This window comes from Condylura cristata, unplaced genomic scaffold, assembly GCF_000260355.1.
Source record: "Condylura cristata isolate star-nosed mole 26May11 unplaced genomic scaffold, ConCri1.0 scaffold00019, whole genome shotgun sequence".
NCBI lineage: Eukaryota > Metazoa > Chordata > Mammalia > Eulipotyphla > Talpidae > Condylura > Condylura cristata.
The window spans coordinates 22,953,583-22,978,460 of record NW_004567120.1 but is presented as its reverse complement, the minus strand read 5'-3'; the positions used below and the strand labels follow the sequence as shown (position 1 = coordinate 22,978,460).

Here is a 24,878-nt window from a genome sequence, read left to right as displayed (position 1 = left end):
GTTTGGGCCCTGACTACCTCACATGTGGACTCTCTAGCCTCTGCTCCCAGCGAAGCAGGAAGTTTCTCAAGTCTGCTTAGGTTCTGCTACTTTCCTAGGCCTGCTGCTTGGGGGAGGCTGTTGTTTGGATTCTGCTGCTTGTTGGAGCAGAATGTTCCTGCAGCATACTGCTTGTAAATATTAGTAGCTATGGCTACTTAGACCCCCATTCTGAAATAAAGAATGCTATGCTCGGATGGCTGGGATGACAAGGTTCCTCATACAACCTATATAAAACAGAGCCACTCCTGTAATTTGGGGCTCAGCTTTTTGGGACTGATCCCACTGAACCCGCCGGTGTGACAGGTAAGTCTCTCTCTCTCCACCTCTCTGAGTGCCCTCTGATTTCTCTGGGAAATGGCAGTGCCTACCTATCTACTCCTGCACCCCCACATTCCACCAAACTAGCCTTCCCTCTATATTCATTCTATATGTCATTCCCTCTATTCTGCTACAAAGCCATTGATAATACTTGAAATTTCTATTGAACAAAGCCCAGACATTCAGCCTCTCAGGTATGCCTTCAACTGCCAGTCTTCTCTATATGAACCCATCAGGTTAGTCAAAAGGACCCTCCTACTATACTCCAAATATGCCTTATATTTTCCTACCTCTTTAATTTTACCCCCATTCTCCTCCGTTAGAATGCCTTCAGGGTATCCTCATTCTTCAAAGCCTTCTCTGATCAAACTTCCTGCTCTACCTCAGCTCAAAGGCTCTTGTTTTTGATGCCTCATGGACCATACAATCTATATTATTCAAATGACATTCTCATGGGTTTTCTTCCCATTTCATGGAGATGGATTGTCTCTTCAGGTAGACTCTGGTGGTGAGGGACTAGTCACGTCTAACTATCTTATAGCTCCTGTATCACCAAGCCTTGCTCCTCAGTCAGTATACAGTAAATACGTGTTGACTGGTTGAAGCTCTTTCCCATTCAAATGAAGTTTAGAACAGAAAATTTTCATTTTTAAAAGACTTTTATGCATATTGTGCTTAGCTGTTATACTGATCACCGTATTTTTAATGGAAATTTTCCCCAAGGTATTCCTTATTTTTTGTAGACCCTGATCTGGTTAGTGGAATGGTGATTTGAGTATTATAAATGTTTGCATTTCTAAAGCCAGACAGTAGGAACAGTTCCAGAGTCAGGGCTCCACATTCCAAACAAGGAAATCTTGCCCATGGCAGTTAAAATGCTTAAGAACTCATCAACCTTAGTTACCTTCCAAATTAAGTTCGCTATAATAACTTTTTAATATAAATAAATTTTAAGAAGTCAAATTTATATAACTGGCAATGCAGGTCCAGGAATCTTACTTCACTATAATGGACATCCATCATCCCAGCATCTTCTTTCATTGCTCCTTCTTCATCTATATTGGGAGTAATTTTCTTGAAGGCTGAGCATCCATTAGGGAATAATTCTGTGTGAATACAAAGCAGTAAACTTATTTTTAAAATGTTTCATAAATAACAGGTAACCTTATAGGGTTTGGTTATCCATAAAAACAAAAACAGGAATCAGTGTAAGGATCAAGGTCATAAGTACAATTTTCAGTTACCAAAAAGAGTTCTAGAAATTATTTCCATCTGGGCTCTCCCTTGTGGCACAATGGGTTAAAGCACAGCACTGTGAAGCTATCTTCAGCCACTACAGCACAAGTTTGATCTCTGGCCAGGGAGGTGACCCACATGGTGCAGCAGACCTCTCCTGACCTGCCCGCTGCTCTCCTCAGCAGTGTACTTTGTCAGTCTGCCTGTTCTGCTCCCCACTCTGTCTCTGGTAAATCCTCTCACCGCCCCTGCATCTCTGGCTTGTATCCCAGTTCTGTGTGCATAAGTAAATAAATCTTGAAAAAAAATATTTCCTTCGATTGTACACTCTACGAATCTTCTTCCCCAAAAGGGAGCTCAAGTTATTTATAAATTTCATTCTGATTATGCATCATCTTCATTGGTAGGTACAGATGATTCCCTAATGTGATCTAAAAACTGTCCTTAACCCTTTGATCCTATGTCCATTTGTTATCTGTCACCTAATCAAGTGGGGCATGTACTTTTCAGGTAACCATGGGATGATCTTTGGTAACCATCTTTAGTTCCTAATTTCACTCTCCAGTGAAACTGGAAAAGGAAGTGGGTTTTTGGAAAGGCTAGCCTAGGACTTCTAAGAATGCAGGATACTGAACAGATGGCAGGGATGAAACATCCTTGGAGAAACAGGAAGGGGCCTTGAAAGAGCCACATTTTGGAGTCAGACCCAGTCTATCACTAATTGTGTGACTTTTAGACATGTTTATCTCTCTGGGATTGTAGAAAGTTACATCATGGGTACTAGAGATAATAATAGCTACCTTATGAGAATTAAATGAAAACTGAAGTGTTTAGAACAAACAGAACCTAGCATATAAGTGCTCAATGAATTATTACTACCAAATAAACACATCAATAGATACATTAGTTTTCCCAAGACAGAAATACAAATAATCGCTGTCAGCTGTATAGTAAGTGACTCTGCAGCTGGACCCCTGGGAAGCAGGAGTTGAGGTCCAGCTGCCAGCAGCTGCTGGACTGTAGACCAAGTTGCTATTGTCAGGCAAGAGTCTAGGTAGAGAAAGCAATATGGTCGCCTTACAGATTCTGCACTAACATGTCCAAACACTTAGGAGTGAAGGAAAATTCAGCTCCTCACAACAGAATCTGCTAGCCAATGAAAAGGAGCTGTTCACAGAAGGCACACATTCTGATAGTGGTTGTAATCTAATTGTGAAGATTAGGCTTACTCACAACTAAATATGTGGTGGGAGGCTTCCTGGAGTGGGAGTCTGGGGAGGGAAGAGGGGAGGTTTGAGAAAGTCAGACATTGAGGTATTTTAGAATTCTTATGGAACAAAAGGTCATGTCAGAGCTTAGAGTTTGCCAACTTTTGTCTAAATGAAAGCTCACTAGCCACAAATATTCAGGTAAGACGTTTGATAGGACATTGGTTATCACGTAGGACCACACTTCTATGAGAGACGGAGTTGGGTCATGGAAGATGGAGCTTTTTTCAAGTACATTTTCCAAAAGGGAGAAATAGCTGGGGAGTAGTTAGTGGCTATTTATTCAGGAAGCAGTAAAAGCAAAAATGACAGTGAGGTTTACTTTTTTCATATTACTTTTTTATTGAGGCCACATTGGTTTACAACATTGTATAGGATTTTGAGGTAGAGGCTCACCCCTCAGATATGATTACCACACCACACCCCCTCAATAAGGCACCCATAACCTTCTACCAAAGTCCATTGTGATCCTTCTCCACTCAACCTCTGGTAGCGTCTGTTCTACAGTCAGACTTCTAGGGCTTGCTACTGGTTTGGTCTGATCTGTTTTTGTTTTGTTTCTAAAGTCCACATATAAGTAACACCATCGGGTATTTGTCTTTCTCCTACTGACTTATTTCCCTTTGCATAGTCTCCTTCAGAGACATGCCATGTTGTTGCACATGACAAGTATCTATATGCCACAGCTTCCTATACCTCTCATTTGCCTTTGGGCGCCCAAGTTGTTTCCATAGCCCGGTTATTGTAAATAGCATTGCAGTGGATGCAGGAGTGTATATAATCTTTTTTAAAAAAAAGGTTTATTTATGCACACAGAACTGGGGTACAGACCAGAGATGCAGAGTGGTGAGAAGATTCACCAGAGACAGAGTGGGGAGCAGAACAGGCAAGTCAGGAGAGGTCTGCTGCGCCATGCAGGACATTGCCCTGGCTGGGGATTGAACTCGTTCTGCAGTGACTGTGCTTTAACTCACTGTGCCACCAGGGAGGGCCCCAGGAATGTATATATTCTTTTGATACATACATTTGCATTTTTGGGTGCATACCTAGGAGCGAACTGCTAGATCATACATTAGCTTATTTTTATTATTTTGAGAAATTGAGATTCACCCAGTGGACTTTAGAGCAAATTTTAAAATTTTTTAAATTTTAGTGATTTATTTTTATTTTTTAGATTTATTTTCTATTTTAAAGATTAATTTATTTATGTATTCCAGAGCTGGGGTGCAAGCCAGAGGTGTGTGTGGGGGGTAGTGAGAATATTCAACTGAGATAGAAATCCCTTCACCACCAGGAGGCCCACAGGGCTATATTTTGTTCAGAGAGGTTAGATAAAGACAATGACGATAAGAGTATGACATACTTCATTTCTGAGGCTAAGCATGCCTAAAACGGTCATTGCAGAGCTCTAGGAGAGTTCTATTCAGACTGTTGGGCCACAAGATAAGGAGCTTTCATCAGAATGCAAATCCATTCACTTCCTTCTTCAACAAAGTTTTTGTATGAAAAATAAATCAGTTGAACTAAACATTGTCTCGCGTGACATAGTTGATTGATATTCAGGATAATACTCCTTACTTTGTTGTGGACCAATAACAAACAGTTCTCAAACCTCAGCTGGTCCACAAGATGCTCTGTGAGTAGCAGTGCCTCAGAAGAACCTTGTGAAATCTAGAAGAAAGCATTCCAGTTGGTCACCTCTATGCGATCAAGAGCTAGGCAGTATGGAGGGGCCCAAGACCCCAATGAGAATACAAAAAATGTAGTCAACTCCTGAAGGCCTCAGGCAGACAGGTCCACTGATGAGGGAAAATTCCTATCTGCTCTAAGGGAATGATTATTATAAGTGATTCCCAAATCTAGGGTTTTTCAAGAATGCCATGATTTACAGGAAGAGAAACCTGACTAAAATTGAGGCTACTAAAATTGACGAGTGGAGGGGGACAGTGGAAAGCAGAGTACCGAGGACTATGGGTACCTTGGTGGTGGATATGGTGTGGTAATCAACCTCTGAAGAGACGGGATCCTATATCTCTGAATCATAGCCAGTGTTGTGAAAAAAAAAAAAAATCCAAAGGACAAAAAAATCTTGATTAAAATACAACACCAAATTAAAATTTAAAAAGAAAGGCACACACATACTTGTAGGTCCCAGATCAGATGTGGTTAAAACATCTTGGGAGAATCTTCTGGGGTTATCATATAAAAAGAGGGTAATTACACTCCCACTGAGGTCAACAGCCATTTTGGAGTGCACTGTCTACCCATGAGGGGTGTGGACAGCTGTTGTGGATTTTCAGCTCCAGGGGCCACTACTCGTAGTGCTTTGCCTTGCTTATTACTCTGTGTGATGACATGTCTCTACCTTGGGGAGATGACAACCCCCTGTTGTCAATACCAACCACAGGAGGATCCTTTTGTTGGGAGGGCCTTTAAACCACTTGGGGTCCCCCCAAAAAGATTTTTTTTCAGGTGAAACAAGCTGCTGAATCAAGATGTGGCCAATGGGTAGATCTCAACAGAAGGAGGTGTGCTACAAAGTAGTCTTGGAGTCCGTTTTCGACCTTTCTGGTGTTGACCTTAGTTCCTGACTCTGTCCTCTTCACAGCTGTAGCTTCTGTGTTCCTGACTGCTATCTGAAAGAGCCAAACTGTCCTCACGGAGACCACTACCTCCCACTACCTCGAACACAAATTATCTAGTGGGGAAGAGTCTGGAGGATGGGAAACAAACCACTGCTAGTCAGAAAAAGGGTAGTGGCAGGAGTTTTGAGTTCAGAGTTCAGAGTTCTGAGGCAAGGGGGGAAAAGGGGGAAAAGCTGTGAATGAGAAGGAATTGGGGAAGAAAGAGCTTTGTAGAATTTAAGTTATCAGATCCTGGGCCCAAAGACTTGGGAAAGGGAACCGTATTACCCTAAAAGGAATTAAAAGAGCAAACATGGGAAAGGAAATTGCTTTCCTGTACTATGGGGGAAGCCTGACAGGCCTGCAATTTTGCTGAATGTCCAATGAGAAGCGGTGGTAGAAGAATGTAGAGATTTCACTCTGGTGTTCCCTGGGGGAGAAGAGTTGTGCTGTCTCTCAGGAAGAGAAACAGGATAGATACATAAAGTCTAGCCTCCAGAGAACGAGGTTTAGGACATGTTGAGGTTCTCGGACAAAATAAAAGTAAACGCAGATCTGTTTTCTATTTTGTATTTGGGAGGACAGAAGTAACTGACACCCAGTATCATCACTTAGGAAATGAGAAGGGAATGGTAGTCCCTATGGTCCCAGTGGAAAGAGCAAGAGCATGGGCGGCCTGAAAGAAGACAGAGGGTGTGGGGAGGGCAAGGACCAGCATCCCTTTCATCCTTCCCTCCCTCTCCCAGTTCACTGCCTGAAACATGAAAAAGGACCCAGAACGGTCCCTCACGGTGCTTCACAGTCACCCCTGGGGGAAAGAGGGCCCAAGTTCTAGCTTGCTTAGGCAACCACCCAATAGGACAAACTATTGTCTTTTCTTAAAAATTCTAAACAGGAAACATCTGTCTCCAATGTGTCAGCTGTTTAGTATTTCATTCCATCCTGACTTTGAAAAAACATTTTATGATAACTTGAGGAGAAATACACAGGACTTTGAGAAAACAAATTTTTGGCAATTGATAAATCAGGGATTTAAACTTTACCCTAAATTTCCTTCTGTCTTCATTATCAAAAGACATAAAGAAAATGAGATTCTGGAGTTGCTCACTTGTTTTTGTTAAATACGTTTGTCTTAAGTGTACATAATTTTTTTTCAGTTCCGTATCCAAGTGTATTTTACTCTGGAGTTATCAAGCCTTATATGTAGATCACAGAGTTCTTAGACTGGATGACAGGTTAACAGGTTAAGTTAACAGACTAAGATTAACAAATTAAGTTGTGTTTAAATGAGCAGTCTTTATGGCAAAACTATCAGAGTTCAATAATCAATTAATAAAAGAAGGCATTATGGATCATGCGAATGAAGCTGCCACCTTTTTTGAATAAAATTTTTTAGTTTATGCAAGTAGAATATCCTAGGTTTAAAAAATAGACAAGTCCTATCAATAAACATGTAAACTTCTCTTAAATTTGACATTTTTTTGGTTTAAAATGGAAAAACATTTTTTTCCCTACACAAGGACTCATATCTATAAAAAATATATTCTAAAAAGTCTTGAGGTTTTTATGAAATATTGAAATAATTAGGTAACAAAACACTATTTCCACTTTGTTGAAACAGGTCACATTTCATGAACACAGTGTCGAGGCAAGCTGCTTCAAACTAATATCCAAAGATTTTAGTTGCTTATTTTATCTAAATCCTATAACCATAAGGCTTAAGGACCGGTGACAAGGATAAATCCTAATTTTTGCTCAGTATTAAGGTCTTTGCACTCATGAAATATTCTAGGGAGTATTTTTTAACATTTTAAACTATTTTCTACATCAAAATAATATAGTCCTATACTTAATGAATGTAAAACTCTATTTCAGATATCTATTCATTAAAAAGATGAGATCGTATCAACCTAATTTATCAGACAGATACACATAAAATTTTATTGCATACCATATTTATGCTTCTTGTGTCTGCCAGTCTGTTTGGAAATGTAGGGGTGCAATTTCAATATTTTTTACTATAATTTCACAGGGCAACCAGTGATGTAGGGGGAAAAAAAAAGACGTAAAAGAGGCCTGCCTTCTTTTGATAACTAAAGCCATTTTCTCTAATTTAAATCCATGTAGGGGTCCCTGGTGGTACAACAGGTTAAAGTACAGCACTGTGAAGCTATCTTCAGCCACTGCAGCACGAGTTTGATCTCTGGCCAGGGAGGTGACCCACATGGCGCAGCAGACCTCTCCTGACCCACCTGCTGCTCCCCTCCCCTCAGCAATGTACTTCAGTCAATCTGCCCATTCTGTTCCCCGTTTTGTCTCTGGTGAATTCTCCCACTCCCTGTACCTCTGGCCTGTACACCAGCTCTTGTATGCATAAATAATCATTTTTAAAAATCCATATAGATGCTAAAAGAAAGCCAGAATGTACCAATTTCAAACAAATAATGGGTTGTTCAAAATAATTTCAGTATCCCAGGCATGTTCAAACATGAGGCAGTGAGACAGAAAGCCTTACACATAAATGAAGATTATTTAGTTAACTGTGGGAATTGTGGAATTAAAAAACAAAAACATAGTTGTGTTCTCATACAGTGATATGACTCTCACAAGATGGTTTCATTTTGCCCTAATTTACCGTTAAAGGAGGCAGTTGGCCATCCTGGCAGATAGTGGGAGATCTCTTTGCAATCTCTGTTGACAGTAAATTCTGAACTCTAATTCAATTGTTGTGCGATTTGAGTAATTGTTGGGGTAGTCAACAACATTGTATTTGGAAAGGGAAGCTTTCACACAGATTCCTGAATTAGACCTGTTGAAACCAGAAGTCATCAGAACCACGACTCCTTTAATTTTTCAGTTCCTTCCCCACCCCTAGCTCTTCTGAGAGTAACTCTTGTGTAAGAGTAATAGGTATATATTGATTTGATACATGTATATTCTGTAAAGTGAGGGATACAGCAGTATGGCAGTTAGCCATGGGTGTGTGTGACAGAGAGCATTTACACTGTTAACGATGGGGGGGGGGATTTAATATCTACTCAGTGAATTTCAAGCATATAATACAATGTTATAATTATCTTCAACATGCTACACACTAGATTCCCAGAATTTACTCATGGTATAATTCCAAGTTTCTATATTTTGAACATCTTCCCATAATCCTTTTCCCTCCCAGTCCTGGCAAACAACATCCTACTCTCTGCATCTCTGACTTTTTATTTTCCATGTATCAGTGTAATCATATAGTGTGTCTTTCTCTGTTGGACTTTTTCCCTTCAAGCTCTATTTGTGTCATCATAAATGGCAGGATTTCCTTTTTCTCGTGGCTGTATAATAGTCCATTGTATATATGTGTCCCACCTATATCCATTTTATATGTGTTCACATTACTAATTAGTGTCCTTTTATTTCAGCTTGAAGATCTTTGTTCAGCATTTGCCTGTAAGAAAGTCTAGGTCTTGCAATCCCTCAACATGTTTGCCTGGTAAAGTCTATCTGTTTTTGTGAAGGTCAACTTTGCTAGACTGACTATTCTTGGCTGGCAGTTTCTTTATATTTATCATCTCTGTTGAAATACACTAACAGGCTTATGGGGAGGGGGCTCCCCTTGTAAGTTTCAAGCTTCTTTTCTCTATTCCCACAAAGGCAGGTAGTAGTCTCTAACTTTGGGATTCTTCTGGCTTTTTTCTTTTATTTAAAAACAAATTACTGAGAAATAATTGACATAATAAAACCACAGTGGTTTCAGGTGTACAACACAATGACTTATGTTTCCATATGTTGTACAATGATCACCACAATAATTCCAGTTACCATTTATGATACTTTTGATTTTTGATAGTCTTACTAGAATGTATCATAGAGATTGCTTTTCATTGTGTTTGTCTGGGGACCTACCAGCTTCCTGAGCTTGGATGTCCAAGCTTTTCCCTAGATTTGGGACATTCTTAGTCATTATTTCATTAAAATAGGCTTCCTGTCCTTTTTTTGCTCTTCCCTTCTGGGACTCCATAATTTCAGATTCTTATAATGAACACGTATCCCATAAACTGTGTAGGCTTTCCTACTTTTTGGTTCTTTTTAATGATTTTTAGCTCTAAACATTCTCATTTTGTTTGTGCATTGTTTTCCTGATTTACTGAACTATCTTTATCTGTTTTTATTGCAGTTCATTGAGCTTCCCTGAAACAGCTATTTTGAATTCTGTACTAGGTACATTGCATATCTCCATATCTCTGGGGTTGGTTACTGGACAGTACTGTGATCCTATGGTAGAAGCACGTTTGCTTCAATTTTCATCTTTTTTTCGTCTTGCATAGCTGCCTTCACATTTAAAGCAGTCGTCACCTCCAGCCATCTCTACTGAACAACTTTTGAGAGATATGCTGTCTATGTGCCCTGGATCCTGATCTTTTTTGGGGGGATTCTGATTTTTTAATGTATGTGTCTGCGCCACAGACACATACATCCTCTTTTGTGGCAGAATCCCTAAATCTTGCATGCCTTTCTTGATTACAGCACCATGAAGCTGGATGCCGATAGCCTCTCTTTTACTTTCCCACCGGTGGCGCTGAACTCAAGTTTGTAGTCATTCCCTTCACCACAGACTCAGGTCGGCTTTCTCCGTGGACACACCAGTTGTCTACCCATGCTTGCCCTCACCAATGTGAGCAGCACACAGTGGGAGCTGGCTAGAGGGTGGGGAAGAATGTGTTTGAGGTGCAGAGGCACTGGGGGGGACAGTTGGGGGGGTCCTCAGGTGATGGGTCCCGGTGACTTGTGGGCAGGCTCCTTGATGGAGCTGGAGATGGGGTGAGTAGGATTTGTGTGTCTTTACTACCCTCCAAGGGTCCTGTCTGTGGCTCTCACAGCCTCTTGCCACCTCCAGCCATACAGCTCATGACCCAATAATATGTGGGTGGCAAGAGAGGGGAAGTGGGTACTCAGGCTCTGCCATGTGTACCTGGGAAAGGTGCTCTTTCACGTGCTCTCACTTTTCCCCACGGGAGAAATCATAGATCAAGTCTCTTTTGGCACTGAGCTGGGTCACCTTGGGGAAGAGGTAAGTTGGGTAGAGTCAAACGATTCTTATTCAGATTTATGATTTTCTTGTTTTTGTTCCAGTACTAGGCTGGAGCTTTTCCACTGGATTCTGTGATTTCTAGCAAGGTTCACTTTCCTGAGGGAATCATCTAAAACAGTGTTCACAGAGGAGACTAGACTACAGCCAAAAGGGGCTGGAGCTGTTTATGAGCCACTGCAGGGTCCATAGCCAGGACCGAGGTCTGTACACCTATGTACAGACAGGCCTCGGCGTGAGAGCTGCATCCACTGCTCCCAAGTAGGCACGTCTGTCTGTGGACCGGTGCTAAATTGTTGTTCAGGGGTTATTTAAATGAGGGCTTTCTTATTCAGCCACTGTGCTGCCATTTGGTCTCTCCATTAATACCAAGGCACTGTTCAATTAACGTAGTTATTAGAAACAGCGTGTGGGCAGCTGTTGGTGAAGTTGAGGCAGATGAGAGGAAAATAACTGATCTGTATTTTCCAGAGCTTCTCATGAGCTCTGAGAAGAATTTAATTTGTGGCAGTCTTCCAGGGAGACAGTCTTAGAAAATAAACACTGGGCACCAGGCCTGGCCAAGGAGTATTTAACTTATACTCTCAGTGCAAACAGAAGGCAAAATGAACAATTGAGACTTTAAAAAAAATTACAACTTTAGTTGAACAATGAATGAAGCTAAAGGTGAAGCTATTCTATAGGGCTCAATTAAATCCCATTGACAGTTGAATCCTACAAAGACAAGTATCGTGGTAGCCGAAAAGTTCCCCATTTTTTAAGAACAAAAATAGCTTACTTCAGGGGGGGTGGGATGGGAGTAAAAAGAAAAGCTTACTTTTTCGATGAAGAAACTCTGCCACCAAAGCTGCCACATGGACGTAACACATTGCTGCCTGAAGAAGAGTGAGAAAGAAAGGAATGTCAGAACATCGTTCCAGGGGCTCTGCAAGCCTGTGATGACGACATGCCCTAAAGTAGTCACCTCTGAAAAATCTCCATTTTTTATATGAATCTTGGCCATGCTGTCAAGCCAGGTTTTCCTGAGCTCCGGGGTGCTTGCGTAGGACTTGGCTAAACTATACTGGAGATCAATTAGCATTTCAGGGTCTTTCTCGTGCTCCTTCATTTGAGCCGTGGCCATAAGAACAGTCCGGATTCTCTTGGTCAAGTCTTTGACTTCTGAGGGAAATGCAGTTGTCTAGTTTTCAAACAAACATAAAGGACATGTTTAACAGAATTATGGATGTGTTGGAAACACTGGCATATAATCCTGAGAATATACAGTTTCTACTTAGAGACAGTTTGGTATTTAGTTCTGGTGTGAAATATGTCTTCAAGCTTTCCATGAATTCTAAGAATATTCAACTAGCTCAGGCATCGAAGGTTCCCAATGGGATAGCAGTAGACACACAGTTCCTACAAGCTCAGACTCGAGACAGACTACTAAACTTTGAGCTCCAGTCTTCCACCATGAGTTCTTCAGTCACAACAATAACCTGTTTTTGCCATAACTGTGTCATTTTAGTTATGAGGAAATAAAAACTGCTGAGCACTGCCTATGTACCAGCTAGCAGCCTAATGGCGACGCTGGCAGAGCTCTTGCATGGCCTTGACTGGCATCTGGACTTGGATATCTAAAGACATGTGAAAACTCTATGTCTGGCGTTCTAATGCTTGGAACACCCTGTCCAGACCCAGATGGCTGAGCCCTTGCACTCACCCAGACACTTCTCCTGAAATGCTCTTTTGCTATCTTCCTCAGACACGGCTGCTTGCTCGCATGGCCTATTTTCTCACATTCTTGGAGCTCAGACCCAGAACTCGAGAGCCTTCCCCCAAGGTGCATGTGCTTCACATGCTTTTTGGTTTCCAAGTCCAGATGCCAGTCGAGGTCATGTCAGAGCTCTGCCAGCATGGCTTCCCATGTTTTAAGTTTTACAACTGCCCTATGAATTAAGAGCTACTGTAATTTACTCTGCCAAGAGGAAAACTGAGGTAGACAGCAGTAAAGTGACTGCCTAAGTCCCGAGGTTGGGAAGTAGTAGATGGGATTTAGACCCAGGCTGTCAGGCCCCTGAGTAGGTGCTCAGCCACACTTGATGCTGACAAGCACCCCTATTCCTGCCCACTGACTACTCTATACCCAGGTGAACCCATAAAACAAACAATTTAACACAAAGAGGGTATGAATCATAAAACACTCTGAAGAGTTTAAAGAGATCATTAACCTTGCTTAAAGTGTTGTTCTTGTCCCTCCAAACACTAACAGGTTTCTCCTTATCCTGGCCACTATTAAGAAAGCCCAATCACCTTCTTCATCCCACTGGAGTCATCACAATGACCTGCCTTAGGGAAGATGAGTAAGGAAGATGTGGGGAGAGCTAGAAAGGCTTTCATGCACAAGAAATGGTTTTAGAAAGTGGCCTCTTGATTCTTTTAAAACTAATAATGCTAAACAAAGGCCTTTCTTATACAGTTATAAAGATTCCACCTACCAGTGGAATGCATACACTTGGCTTCTTTTTGATTTTGATTTTTAATTGCGGTAACACTGGCTTACAACACTGTATGTGATTTAGAGATACAGGATCACACCCGCACACACCTTGTAATTGGGTTTACTGGTAATGACTGCCCTACCAGAATAAAACGAAGTCATTCAGAAATGAGTCATGAAAGAGATTTCCGATCAAGGAGAACCAAAACAAGCCCATTTACTTTGAAAAAGTTGTTAATCAAACTTTTATGTAACATGGCATTAAAGACAGTAACAACTGATAAAAGGAATTCTATGTGTGACTAAAAGAATCTAAATGACCTAAGTGGTTTCTGTGCTCATGGGATTAATTGAAATATATACTGATCCCCTGGGAAACCAGTAAAACTGGCTGAAAAGCAAACTTTCCCAGCCTGAAAATGGCTGGCACTACTCAGTGTTTTTTTAGTCTCAGGCACGTTCCTATGGGAATATTTTTTGGTACATAAATTCTACACGTCCCAAACATTAAGGATGTTGTGACTGAGAGGCTTTGAGTTGTCTTTTTCCAGATTTTACACAATATTGTCAAATTATTCTGGAAAATGACCTTTCCCAAGAATGGGAATGATTCCTCTGGGAGGAAAAATCCTCTATTGGCAAAGGACCTTCTTCCTTTGTAACACACGTAGCTGATCAGAACCTGCTTTCTGTGCAACGAAACACCAATCAAACTTTTACAAAATTCTAAGACCTGAGCACATAGGTGAGAAAGAGGAGTGGTGGCTTGGGCTTTGGGCTTGGTCTCGTCCAACTGACGTGGAAAAATGAGAGCCTAGGGCTTGGAATTGCCAGTCAGTATCTCTGGCAAGCCACCATCCATTAAAAGATGATTCTTGAGGGCCCTCCCTGGTGGCGCAGCAGGTCAAAGCACAACACTAAGAAAGTTAAAGCCAGTTCTGCATGAATTCAATCCCCACCTGCCCCGGAGGTGACCACATGGCGCGGCAGACCTCTCCTGACCCGCCCGCTGCTCCCCTCAGCAGTGTGCTTCATCCTTTGGCCTGTTCTGCTCCCCACTCTGTCTCTGGTGAATCCTCTCACCGCCCCTGCACCTCTGGCCTGTACCCCAGTTCTGTATGAACAAATAAATGAATCTTTTAAAAAAATAAGATGATTCCTGAAACAGGAAATCATCAAATAATGAATTCCTTCTGTACCATTCTTCATCTTCTAGCAATGAATCAGCCTGCTGTTAGCTATTCCAAGAAGTGAGGTTTTGTGAAATTCCAAATTCAGTGCTTAATTAACCAATATAATAACTGGAAAAAGCTATTAGAACAGCATCCATTCAATGTCTTCTGAGCAAGTTTGAACTCAAGCCCAGAAAAAATTCAAACCCTACTAGTCTAACAACCATGTATACACTAAAACTGAACACTAAAACTACACAACTATGTAGATGTTGTGTGCCAGAGGTACAGAGGTGTGCAGACAAAGTTGTGGTTCACAAAGATTCCATTCTATACACTCAATACTGCTGACTGTTGTAAATTTGATAGTTTAATTCTAGGAGTGTAAACTTTCCTGACAGTGAACATGGCTCTAATTTATAACTTGAAATGAAAACATACCTTCATAGGTCTATCACTATTTGCAAAATTATTGATAATAAATAAAGACTCCTGAAACCTTGATCCTCCGCTTAGGGCTACATCAGCTATCAGCTGGCTTACAGCAATTATTATCTGTGGGAAAAAGCAAATATTATTTTACAAATGTCTTTTGAACAAAGGCTGTTATTTTAATTATTACCCATATCCTACTACAACATATAATATGTCCTATATATAACATATAATAATGTTATTTAGAATAATGTACTATTAATAATAAAGTTAACTCTTTATTGAGCACTTTCTAGGTGCCAGATATGTTAAATCTTCACATATATAAATTCACTGACATTGAAGTAAGGGACTTTAGAGAACTGATGCTTTGATCCAGAATAAAGGGCCCTATGGGGAATTCAGGCATCCAATATACTAATTTAAGAAATGGTTTAGGAGAAGGTAGTATTCAAGTGAAATGTCATATAAGAGTGAACAGTAAAAACCCTAACATGTAACACTGGCCCTAGTATCTGAAAGTAACTACACAGAAAATTTACACCAGAAACATATGTTTCGGTCAGTGGTTTGCATTGTGATGATACTTTTAAAAAGCATTTTATGGCTGTTTCCCCATTTGGAATCCAGTCTACAATGAAAAATACAATGGCACAGACCATGGCAGTGAAGCTAGAAACACAACCTAGGTTTTCCCATATTAAAAAGAAGTCTACTGAGCCCAGAATTTCCAAATGTGGTTTAGTTCAGATCTATTTCATCAAATAAGCACAAGAACATGGAGATGCAGAATACCAACAACCGTGCACTAAGTATCAATTACATGCTATGCATTGGGCCTGGCACTAACACACACTTTATTTTTGATACTCAGAATAACTCTGCTAAGGCCTCGTTTTAATGAGGAGGAAAACCATTAGGACAGATTGAACAACTTGGCTAGGGTCAAAAAGTAAATAAGGAGTGAGCTATACTTTAAGCCCAGGTAGATCTGATTTCTAAGTCCATGCTTTCCACTGTAACTTGAGACCTCTCATTTTTTTAGTAACTAGGGATGCTGGAATGTAGAAAACACAAAGCTTTTTATCTGTTCCAGATTATCTAGTAAGTGTTTTATCATCTTGTTTATTCTTCACAATCACCCTATGATGTAGGTATGAATGTTTGCCACTATGTTACATAGAAGACAGTGAGAGACAAGAGAAGTAATTTATTCAAGGCCACGGTGTATAGTAGCCCTGGAACCAACTGGCATCTGTTCTTCACACCTGTGCTCCACAATAGAGCTGTTCGATAGAAATATGACAGAGCCACGTATGGAATTTTAAATCCTCTAGCTGCCATTATAAAGGAAAGAGACACAGGTGAATTTTAATTTATGTTGCTTAATCCAATATATCATTTTAACATAGTTAACCATAAAACAATTGAGACAGTATACTCCTATGAGCCCATGTGTACTCTGTATTTACAGCATATGTCAATTCGGACTAGTCATACCCCAAATACCAGTGGTCACATGCAGCCAATAGCTACCTGACTGGACTGGGTATTCCTCGTTCTTGATCTAGAGGCTAAAGATTACAGAGAGCTTTGATTTTTACTGACCTGCAGATGTGTCCTCAAAAAGGTTTTCCTTTTGGTATACTCGAAGTTGTTTCTCATCAGAAGATACAAAAGAGCAGAGGCTTCGTTCCTGGTCGAACTAATCTTTGAGGTACAGCACTTTAAAACCTCATAGCAAAATGCAGCACACATGTTCACCCTACCTTTGAAAAAGGCTGAGGGAAACTAAAAAACAGTAAAAACATTAAGTAAGTGCCCGAAAACCCAGCCAAAGAATCGGCCAACTTTGAAGTGTCTACTGTAGCCTCCCTAACACCATGATGGGTAAGTCGAAGCTACACAGTCAACCGAAGGCTAGCACTGTGTGCTCCAGAGAACCTGACCCAGCTAACACGAGGACTGGAATGTGTCAAGGACAGAATGATTTAAGTCAAAATACAAGTCACTACAAAAAAGTGAGGCCCTGACGTTAAGCTACAGTTCTGAGAATAGTCTGCGATGGGCTGGAACAAACAGCTAGCAGATTCTCGATAGTATGTGTTAGATTAATGAATGACTAAAATGAATGAATGGTCGATGGGTTTAATTGGGGCCTTAAACATGGGAGGCCAGGGCCCTCCCTGGTGGCACAACGGGTTAAAGCACCGCATTATGAAGCTCTCCAAAGCCACAGCAGCACGAGTTCCCTGGCCAGGGAACTGACCCACCTGGCGCAGCAGACCTCTCCTGACCTGCCCGCTGCTCCACTCAGCAGTGTATTTCAGTCAGTCCTCCTGTTCTGCTCCCCACTCTCTCTCTCTGGTGAATCTTCTTACTGTCCCTGCACCTCTGGCCTGTACCCCAGTTCTGTATGCCTAAATAAATCTTTTTTAAAAAAATGGAAGGATATTCTGTATTACTTACTCTTTTGGCCTATCTTCAAACAGTTCCTTAACTACAAATGCTCAAATGCTGAAAAAATTATTGTGGGACTCTATTCAGCAAGTAAAACTGAACACGGCACAAAATGGGGTAGAGATGAAGTGTACACACCCAAACATATATGCACACATCCTCCATGCATAAAGGGTTGAGATACGGTTTTGAAATAGTTGTCATTCCCTTGCACTTATTTAAATAAATGAGTTTTGCCATTGGGGCTGGGTGGAGGGGTTGGGGATACATGTTGACTCTCATCAGCATAAACTTAGTACATTTACTGGCTTCTGTTGCTTGGTATTTTATGTTTAGACTGCTGCCCACCTTTGTTAAAACAAATTTTGCATTAAAAAATAAAGATACATTTTTGGCAGAGAAAAATAGCACAAAAGTGACTATCTAATCCTCAAAACAGCCAACTGGCTGTTATTTTGAGATTGTATTCAGTCTGTTTGGTGGAAGATAAACTTTGCATATGACAGAAGATTGTTATGATCTCCATGCTTACATCTAAGCAAAGAGTAAGCTGCTTCTGAGCACACAATGATGAATGTGTCCTAGGGAGTGTGAAGCTAGAAGGCCCGTTTTCTAAATTGTTCCCTGGGAATCTTGAATTTAAACTCAAATCACAGGAATCTATCTTCTTTTTATCACCCTGACAGCATAAGCAATGCTAATTAGATAGCATTTTAGAAGTGTCTTCTCAATGGCAATTGGGAAGTCCTATTAATAGTTTCACCAGATTAAACAAAATCTTGCTGGTCAAGATACTAGAGTAGGAAAGGTTTAAGGGAGAACATGACTATTATATAGTTAATTCACTATGCTATACTGTATCATGTACTTAATTCTGTCTCCATCACTCCTCTGAGCAGGCCAATGGACAAAATGAATGACCACAGACTCCTGTTTTCCCTTCTACTTATTAGACTACTCTGGGCCTCGTAATAACAGTGGAGCTCTTTTTTCTTTTGGCTGACACTAGCCTTCTTCCTTGCCTTTCTTCCTATTCCTGTGGCTGCTCTCTCTCATCTCCTCTACAGACTTTTCTTTCAGTTGCTCCTATATTGTTTTTCTCCAACATTCTGCTCATGACCTTTCTTGGGTTCTACATCCACATGCTCTCTAGGGGAATTTAAGCCACTCTTATGGCTTCAACTGCCATGTGTATGTTGACGATCCCTAAATGGCTAAACTCTAACTAAACTGGGCCTGTTAATTCCCAGAATTTCAAGCTCTTTCCTATGCATATGAACATCCTTCTCCCTAGGGTATTCTTCCTTGAGCTTACCAAATGAGCTTTCATATTTCAGGTCTCACTGTAAAAGTGACAAACCTATCTAAAGTAAGATATCACCCATAAATCACTGCACTCTATTTCAGCACCTTGACTCCTTCCTAGTACTTATCAAATATGACTAAGTTTATTTTCATTCTCTCTCCCGCTATAAGACTGAGAGCTTCATGAGGAGAGAGATTAGACATCTTTTGTGTCTCCCTATATATCACATCAGCCATCATATTCCACTATCTAACCAGTGAATTAATGACCAAATCCTAAAAAATTCTATTTCCTTACCATTGTTGCCTTTGGCTCCTCAAGTCCACTATCACTATCTTACGTTAGGCCCTCATCTCTTATCTAGATTATGATAACAAATCTTCTTATGGCCTTAAGCATTGCCATTAATCCATCTTCCACACTACTTTTAAGAGCTTTTTCCCCTGCCTGCACCAATTCACCCTTAATAGAAATCTAATTGCTACTGCCACCCTCCCTGATGTCTATATTGAAATATGACTCAAGATAAGTACTCAATTATTTGGTTCTCATTTACCTCCTCAATCTCTTGCTGATTCTATACTAAATTCTGGCTCCACTGCTACAGAGAAATGTTTGCTAAATTAGAGCAATTCCCTTCCTTTCTCCAGTCTACCCTCAGTTCTCTGTATGAACTTCTTTTATCCTAGTGCTGTGTGCATGTCAGTCTATTGGCTAACAAGCCTCAGGAATTATATCCTTAATAATTCTAGCACCAGTAACCACCTAACTAGTAACTGTCTGTTAAAGGAATTATTCTAGAATCTTTTCCCCTTAGTGTCCTGCACCATTATTATTTTGAACTTAGTTTTCTACATACAAATTGTATTGAAGAGTGGCAGTAAAATAAAAACCAAGCTTCAAATGCACCCAATTTCTCTATCAATTGAATACAATGAGCTACCACACAAATAAAATAAAAGGTCTTCATGTTTAGACACGCAGGTAAGTTGTGAACTGATTATGTTTTTCGGTCTGATTATGTTATACACAGATTCTGAGTGTGTGTGACTGGTACAGACTATGTATTTCCATAATCTTAAGTCCTTCTGAGTTCATGATCCTTGTTCTCTAAGTTTAAAAGCTTAGAGACTACACCTGAGAGCTCAGGACTACACCTGAGAGGAGAAAGCAAACATTGTACAAAAATGAACAATGATGTAAATATCTATATAAATAAACTAGTTTTTAAAAAGCTACCAGAAACAAATCGTTGCTATCTCTTTTAATTATATTTATTCCTTAAACCTAGTCTGAGGCTCTCCCTGGTGGCACAGCTGGTTGGAAAAATGCACTGTGGAGCCAATGCATGGCTGCTTCAGTGTGAGTTCGATCCCCAGCCCCAGAGGTGACCCACATGCCGAGGCAGACCTCTCATCTCTTGCCCGTTGCTTCCCCTCAGCAGTGTACTTCGTCAATCTGCCTATTCTGCTCCGTACTTTGTCTCTGGTGAATCCTCTCACTGCCACTGCATCTCTGGCTTGTACCCCAGTTCTGTATGAATAAGTAAATGTTAAAAAAAACCTAGTCTGATTTTCTAGATTAGATGAGGTAAGGGGTCCAAAAATGTAGAGCCCAGAGATACAAATAACAACCAAATGAAGGATTGAATCATCTGAACATGCATCAAAGGCCTACCATTTGCAAAGTATCGCGTAACACCCTAGGGTTATGAAACTTGGTCTCTGCTTTTAAGTGCTTATTCACACGTGTATACACAATTTATATATTTTTAGCATAATACTTTTAAAAGCAGCAGAAAAGAAGAAAAACTGGCAAAGCTTGTCATTAGAAAATGACACTCTTCAAAGGAGCCTACTGAAAGCGAGAAAGGAGGACAAGGTGAAATAAAAACGTATGTCCTGATTTGAGGGGACTCTTGGGCAAGCCCCTTCGTGCATTTTGCTGTTCTGTATTTATGTTTACAGTAGAAGTACTTAATGGCTTCACTATGGACACTTGCAGATGTCAGCTCAATGATCCTGTCCTCCCCCCTTGGCTTCATGCCAAGGGCATCTGCTGGCAGCCCACAGCTTCTTCCCTTACCTTACTAATGAAAGCTCGAAGTGAGGCAAAGACATGTTTCAGTGACACTTCTGATTGTCCATTTTTAAGAAAAGCAAGATGAATATCAAATACTTTTTTCATTAATGGGTTGTGGCCATCATTATTTAAAAGTTGGCTCTATAAAACATGGAAGAAAAAAAAGTTGTAGACATAGGTTAGGCCACCCTCCCTCCACACCCTGAATGAGAACTGACTTTATCAATATCTGTTTATCAGACCACTGTTTAAAGTTGCAGAAAGTTTAACTTAAAAGCATGTGTCTTCCCAAACTACCACACAAACTACATCTAAACTTAAATTCCATTGTTCTAAACAGGTGAAAAAAATTATATTTACAACATAATGAAGAAAATAGGGACCTAGCATGGAAAGAGTATTTTCTATTAACCTAGCCATATTGCCTCTCAATTAAAAAATCATAAACTCAAAATGGATATAAGGCCTTTGTATTTTCCTGAGGGTGACTAATAACATAGGAATTAAGGAAAAAACCAATTTTATTTTAAATGCCTATTCCCTAATTTACTTTTTAAAGTATGTTTTCTTTTAAAGACATTTAAGTATGTTTTTCTAAAAAAGAGGATGTTTAGTATAAGTATGTTTAGATACTGGTGACAAATTAAACCTTCTATGAGTAGAGATAAGAATGGTATCACAACTGAACAGGCTAACATAAACTGTTTAAATGCTCTTTGCGGAGCTGTAAAAAAAATGTAGAGAAATAGCTACTGGTTTGTGAAGCTTTTTTTGAAAAAGCACTGGTTAACTTCTTCAGCCATACTGTCCTACTGCTCAAAAAACTAATTTGCTAACTTGGCTATAAAGGAGAAAAAAGCCCCAAAGTATATGCAAGGTTGTGACAGGTCTAAATGGTTAACATCAACAGCCAGAATCCCTTAATGACATGAGATTCTGGGGGCTGTTTCTTTAACCTACATCCAAGCCTGCAGTAGTAGTTGTAAGCGTGGGCTCTTATGCTAACCGGCCTGGATCTGAATCCTGATATCACTAACCAGCTACGTGACATTAACACCCCCGTGAGCTTCAGTTCCTCCTTTTAAAATGAGAGTAATAACAGTATCTACATCATAAAGCTAGTAGGAGAAAAAGTAAGTTCATACTTGTATTTTATTCATAGATACATTACATATATCCAGTTTACCTCTTTCACATGTAAGATTCAATTATTTTAAGTAAATTTACAGTTGGGTAATCATGATTCAATTTTCAAGCATTTCCACCTGCCGCCCCCCCATGATCTCTGGTACCCAAATGCAGCCATTGTCCTTACCCACACACAGCCCCACAACAAACACGAGTTAATATTTGCAGAGTACTTAAAATGGTACTTGACTGACATCTACCAAGAGATAGGGTTGTTAAATAAATAAGAAGTATTTGAATGGGGGGAAAGAATACATGGTAAACCTTGAGACCAAATATCCTCCTTATTACTTGGTACGATGAAAAAAGAATCTGCAGTACCTTTAAATCAGAACACACTTAATACTTCATGAAGGGGTTCTGCAGTCTATTTCTTATTAGTATATAATGGGCTTTTCCCTTAAAATCCTCTTTGAAAAGCACAAGCCAGGTTTCCATTATAAATGTGGGGGTCTGAAGCAATTAAGTAAATTGCTCAGAGAAGGAAGGGAAAAGGGAAAAATGATGTGTAACTCAAATGAAAGCAAGATTTTTCATTTCTGCATTCTCCCTCTAATGTTACCTTCCATTGTAGTTAGATAATTTTTACTTTTCAAAGCACTCTCACATCCATTATCCCATTTTCCTCCTTCAATCACCCTGCAAGATAATTGCTTTTACCTCCTTTTTTTTTTTAATCATAGCAATGATGATCTGTACTAAGAGACAAACATTTGAGGAAAAACACTAAGTACCTGTCTAGGGAAGCCGGCCAGGCTGCCTGGGCATCATCTAGCCTGATGTCCCAGTGATGGCATCAGAAACGGATATTTGGGCAAACCAATTCATAATCTGGACTAGAAGTGATCAGCTATTTTAATACAAGTGCAAGTGAAAACGGTTTTTAAACACGAAATGAAGTACAAGTCAAGAGGAACAAAAGAGGACATGAAGGGCCACTGTGTAGAATCCCCTCACTTTCTGGATGTGGCATGTGTGTCTCGGTGACCTCCCAAGGTCACAGCCAAACAGGTCAGCCATCCAAGGGAAGGGAGGACTGCTCACTCGGGACTTTTTCACTATTCTAGGCTGCCTCTGACTGCTTAATTTTTGTGTGATGCTGTCTTCACAATTATGCCAAATAAATTTTAACTCTTCATCATTACCTTGAAGCACTGGGTGAAATAGGAGATGGTATCTAGTACTGTTAGGGAGACTTCGGTAGCAGTGTTGCCTTCCAAAAGTGCCTGGTGGAAAATGTCTGCTTCCGTTGTTGCCGAGCCTAGGATTAAAAAAGGCAATGAATACTGCCGACCACAAAGATTCACACAACAGTTTTGAATGATTTTCCCTCTGAAGACTCAGAGACCTGAGTCAGAAGAAAGGAGGCTCTCAATGTGTACAGACCAAATGAGTTTCAGCGTATTTATTTCTTAGTGAAATAGGGCCTTTGTTAATCAGGTCTATGGATTTTCACTTCGGCTCTGTATCAATAGCTCTGCAACATGTAATTAGGTGCTCACGTCTATGGAGACAAGATTTCAGTGATGAACTATGGTGATGTAACTAGGAAATAACGTGGGAGGCATTTTAGGGCATGCTAATTATGTGTGCAAAGATGAGAAACCCACAGATATTCATTACATATGGTGGTGCCCTCTGGCCAGATGTTCTCAATTATGCCAATGATATGAGGCTGGTTTCTAAATAAGAAGGAAAACAAAGCATCGAGCCAAATGGAGAAAGCAGGTTCATTATATTTTTACAAGTGACAAGAGCAAAGTTGAAAGCTCGAAGACTTGCATTTTTTTTTAAAGGTCCTGCATCTATTAGCTCTGGATCCATCTGCTCAAGACATTTATTTTTATTATTAGTCCTCTTGACAAAGTCTGTTCTCTGGCTTGCTTTTCTGCAGCCTCCAGAGGGCTGTATGGAAATGAAAGTTTTCTCACTGACTTTTTATTAATATTTGCTTTTCAGAGGACAGCTGCCATTTATAAGCCCTTAGTTGCCCCAGCTGGGCAAGAGTTCTTTCCTTGTCTTATTCACCATGTCAATATGTCAACATGTGTGAAATACACCCTTGTCAAAACCGTATTTACAATTCTATGATTTCTGCAGTCAACACAGAATGTGTAATCTCTTCAAATTACTGAGTAAACAACAGTAACTCTAAACAAATATTGTATTAAGATGCTTATTATATGTGTTAAGTTTTTATAGTAAAAATGAAAACTAGCCAATGTAAAAAAAATACGATCAGAACAATAATTCAGTAGGGGAAAATTAACTTCTGAACTAAGAAAGCAATTACTTAAAATTGATAAGAAAACCATGCCATGTTTTTTTTTTTTGGGGGGGGTTATATGTTCCTGTATGATGAAATAAATACATACATACAAATATACAAATGTCTATGCATGTGATAATAATTTCCATTCATATTGGTGATTCTTGGAGGTTTAATAGCTTTATGTGTCTGTAGATGGGTATCCGACAAACAACTTCACTTACTGTGATTAAGTGTAAATGAACTTTCCAGACTACTAAGATGCTGAAGCCGGGCCTGCATGACTCCTGATCTGTTTCGAAGAGCTGGCATGGTTTGTGATTTTCGGTCTATTCCAACGTGTTTTGGCAGCCAGGCATCATGCACCCTAAAATACAGTTTAAAGTTAGGAAATGGAGTACTAAAAGACTAGATCTCAATGTTAGATTTTTTTAATTAATAAAGGATTAGATTCCCACATAAAAACTGTGTACTATGCTCAATATTCTACCAGTTATTACTAGGCTAACATGAGGTGTCACTGGAAGTTATTATGTTTTAATGTACATGTGAAGTAGTTTATACTGAAAGAACATAATTAAGGAAGTGAGAAAGCTTCACTCTTTTTTTCCTCCTCCTCCAGACCATCACTTAAGATTCAGGCAAGACTGAGGGCAAGCAATACTACGGATACTCAGAGATACAATGAGATGGGGGAGAACTTCTGGACTTAATGCTTAACAACAAGTGCCAATCTAGTGTTTCTGGACTCGAGTTAAACTTGGATCAGAAATTTTTATACTGTAAACATGTTAATTGTTAGGATTTACACATTTGTCTTTGTTCTCTTTCATTTTATGATTCCATTTTAAAAAATTACAACTAGACCATAAGGAAATAATGAAGAGAAAGAGTTTGTGTACACTCTAGTAAACAGAGT

The 24,878-nt window shown here is 39.9% G+C and overlaps 1 protein-coding gene across 1 annotated transcript in view; it reads right to left on the bottom strand.

Moving 5' to 3' along the window:
* DOCK11 (dedicator of cytokinesis 11) overlaps positions 1-24,878 on the bottom strand; it is a 174,944-nt gene that overhangs the window by 23,635 nt on the left and 126,431 nt on the right. The window contains exons 37-44 of the mRNA XM_012727072.1: positions 24,184-24,326; positions 22,836-22,951; positions 20,506-20,643; positions 16,263-16,445; positions 14,661-14,774; positions 11,533-11,748; positions 11,386-11,443; positions 1,360-1,466 (exon numbers count right to left, since the gene is read on the bottom strand). Of these exons, the coding sequence (XP_012582526.1) occupies positions 1,360-1,466; positions 11,386-11,443; positions 11,533-11,748; positions 14,661-14,774; positions 16,263-16,445; positions 20,506-20,643; positions 22,836-22,951; positions 24,184-24,326 (1,075 nt within the window). The remainder of the gene's footprint in view (positions 1-1,359; positions 1,467-11,385; positions 11,444-11,532; positions 11,749-14,660; positions 14,775-16,262; positions 16,446-20,505; positions 20,644-22,835; positions 22,952-24,183; positions 24,327-24,878) is intronic.